Source organism: Orycteropus afer, unplaced genomic scaffold (assembly GCF_000298275.1).
Source record: "Orycteropus afer afer isolate SDZICR_OR568_19922 unplaced genomic scaffold, OryAfe1.0 scaffold01112, whole genome shotgun sequence".
NCBI classification, from domain to species: Eukaryota; Metazoa; Chordata; class Mammalia; order Tubulidentata; family Orycteropodidae; genus Orycteropus; species Orycteropus afer.
The window spans coordinates 179,101-182,118 of NW_006922699.1; the positions used below are offsets into that span (position 1 = coordinate 179,101).

At 39.0% G+C, this 3,018-nt stretch overlaps 1 protein-coding gene across 1 annotated transcript in view; it reads left to right on the forward strand.

The window, feature by feature from the left end:
• Positions 1–3,018, forward strand: part of CCNB3 (cyclin B3) — a gene marked incomplete at its 5' end in the record, with an annotated part of 101,165 nt that overhangs the window by 97,430 nt on the left and 717 nt on the right. Inside the window, one exon of the mRNA XM_042783420.1 lies at positions 2,135–2,185. Coding sequence (XP_042639354.1) covers positions 2,135–2,185 — 51 coding nt within the window. The remainder of the gene's footprint in view (positions 1–2,134; positions 2,186–3,018) is intronic.

Consider the following 3,018-nt stretch of genomic DNA (forward strand, 5'->3'; position numbering starts at 1 on the left):
TCCCTTTTTATAAGAGGCCACTCAGAAAGGATTAAGTTTAGGACCCACCCTACTTTGGTATGATCTCATTAACATAAAAGAAGAAAAACCCTATTCCCAGAGTCATAGTCACAGGTACAGGGGCTGAGACTTCCAAGGTATCTTTTATAGGTATACAATTCAATCCAAAATATTCACAGTAACCTTTATCCAAGGAAAGTTTACCTCAAAGCCCAATATTGCAAAGCAAACTAATACAGAGTTATTCTGGTTGAGGCAGCGGGGAAGGGTGGGCCTGCTTCTAACCCTGACCTCTTCCCATCCCTGCCATTTACAGTCCTCTCAGAAAAGTTGGCCCCTGAGGGAGCTTACTGGAATAGTGTTGAAAATCACTGACCTAGAGAATAGAGTAGTGAAAGCAACTGTCCATGTTATATAATGGGGGGACTCAGAGATATGATTTTAGTGCTCTATTCTGAAGGGATAATTCCCTCTAAGCCTTCTACTCCAATGCAAATCAAAATAATATTTTGTGCTATCTCAATTTTATGAAAATTGTGAATAAAATAAACTTTAGAGATCTTTGTATTTTTATTGATGCTAACAAGTAATAAGGAGCTCTAGTAGCATAGTGCCTAAGGCAGTTGACTTCTAACCAGAAGGCTGGCGGTTCAAACCCACCAGCCACTCTTTGGAAGGAAGATGGGGCAATGTACTTCCATGGTGATACTGCCTTGGAAACCCACGGAGGGGTCACTATGAGTCGAGTCCGACTCGACAGCACATGATAACAACAACAACATGTAATAAAAGTAAAAAAGAGTAAGTTCCCTGTGCAAATGCAGTCCCTCTTTCTAGCCACCTTGCTATCCCTCCTACCTAGAAATTCAGATGCTGCTATTGATGGGAAAACCTCTGTGTGCTAAGAAAGAGCCCTACAGTTTTGTGAATTTAGAAAAGTCATAATGAAATTTCCTGGGACAGAGAAAGCATTCAATAAGAGACAGTGATGATGAAAAAGTGTATATACTAATGATGGCTAGAGTTTATTGAGGGCTTGTTATCCCTATTTACAGTTGAGAAACTAAGTCACTGAGAATTTAAATAACTTCCCATGTTTATACAGCTAATGAGAGACCAAGGTAAGCTTTGAGAACTAGGGGTGGTATTTAAAATATATAACTACTACATAATAGATGTGGCTAGCACTCAGGAGCCACAGTCCTGGAGGCTCCATGCTAAGCCAGGAACTGACCTTTCAATCTTGGGCAAGTCCAGTGAGTCCTGAAGAAGAAAATCAAGAGACACAAGGCAACAAATTGTTTGCCAACCAGTATAAAAATATTTCAATTATTTTAACACTTGATGTGGCTATATTAGTGAATATCAGCTACATTTTAGTCCTCATTTTAACTCAGTCAGTCCAGCTCCATAGTCTACTATATTATACTGTCTCTCCTATAGCTAAGCTGTACAAAAGAGGTGAGTTTTGATCTGGGTCTTGAAAGATTATAGGAATTTATGACAAGAGACATTCTAGGCAGGGGGAGTGATATTTACAAAGATGTGAAAGCACCAAGAAAAGAGTGTGATATATTTGAGACTGTTGTTGTTATGTACCATCGAGTCAGACCCAACTCTTGACAACCCCTCCTTGGGTTTCCGAGGCAGTATCACTATGGAAGTAGATTGTCCAACCTTCCAGAATATGAAATTTTCCCTGGATAGAACAGAGAATATATTAATTGAGAAATTGTTGAATTGGGGAATGTTTTGTATTATTTCACCATGATAAAATATATATGAACAAAAATTATAGGAAATGGTAAAAGATGAGACCAGAATGGTAGGCTGTGTTCAAATTGTGAGGGACATTGTATGCCATGCTGAGAAACCCACTTTATCTTAAGGCATTGGAGGTTTTTAGGCATGGAAGTGACATATTATTCCTTGTGTGTTTTGGAAATAGTACTGCATACAAGGTATATTAGATGAAGGAAAGTCTAATGGTAGGAACATCAGTGAGTAGGTTATCTCAGTAGTGAAGCATTGAAGGCCTGAACCAACACAGTGGCAATGGCAGTGGCACCTTTAATATTGTTTAACATATTCAATAGTATAATGTGTTGCCTTCATGTGTTACTTTCCTGTTCAGCATTCCAATGACTGTCCTTTGCTTGTAGCAGTGATTTCCAAACAGTACTTGGTAGAGCCCTGGGGTTCTTATAGAAGTGTCTCAAGAGCCATATGAAAGGTAAAAGGATGCAAATTGTTGAGCTTCTAGGCCCCCTCTCCCTGCTTCCAGTTAACACATTTAGGCTTCTAGAAAAGCTGTTTGGAAAAAAAGAAATCAGGGAAAAGAATATAAAATACTGAGTTATAAAATAAGTCCTCTTCTGTTCTCTGCTTCGTGAGCTCCCACTTTTCTTTCAATACCCATTAGAAATGTGCCCTCCTCTTGAAGTGTTCTGTGACTTTTTCTGGCCAGAGTTCATTGGTCCTGCTGCTCTGTACCTCCAGTATCCCATGCTTACTTCCATCATATCACTTACCACACAGTTTGTTACTATCTGTTTACATGTGTGTCTCCCCCATAGACTATAGTCTCTTTAAGGATTGGAGCCTTATTAATCTTTGTATTCCCAGCATCCTACATAGAGTTAGGTATTATTAATCCTCGCTGATATTGATTAGGTATTTACTGTGTGCTAAAACCTGTTCAGTGTGGTTTACATATATTAACTCATTTAATCCTATGATGTAATTACTACAAGGACCCTCATTTGTCACACAAGGAAACCGAAATACCAAGAAGTTAAAAATAACTAGGTCAAGGCCATGTTGTTAGTAGAGCTGAGATTTGAAATCAAGCAGTCTGCCTCTGGAACCTTTGCTCTTAAACACTCTGCTATCCTGCTTCTTCCACATAATAGGCATTCTTAAGAGCTGACTGAGTAAATCAATGTATGGAAAGATAGAAGAGGAACAGCCTTGATTTCTGTTGGCTGCTGAGTTGGAATCTAGTTTGTTCTGGGGATT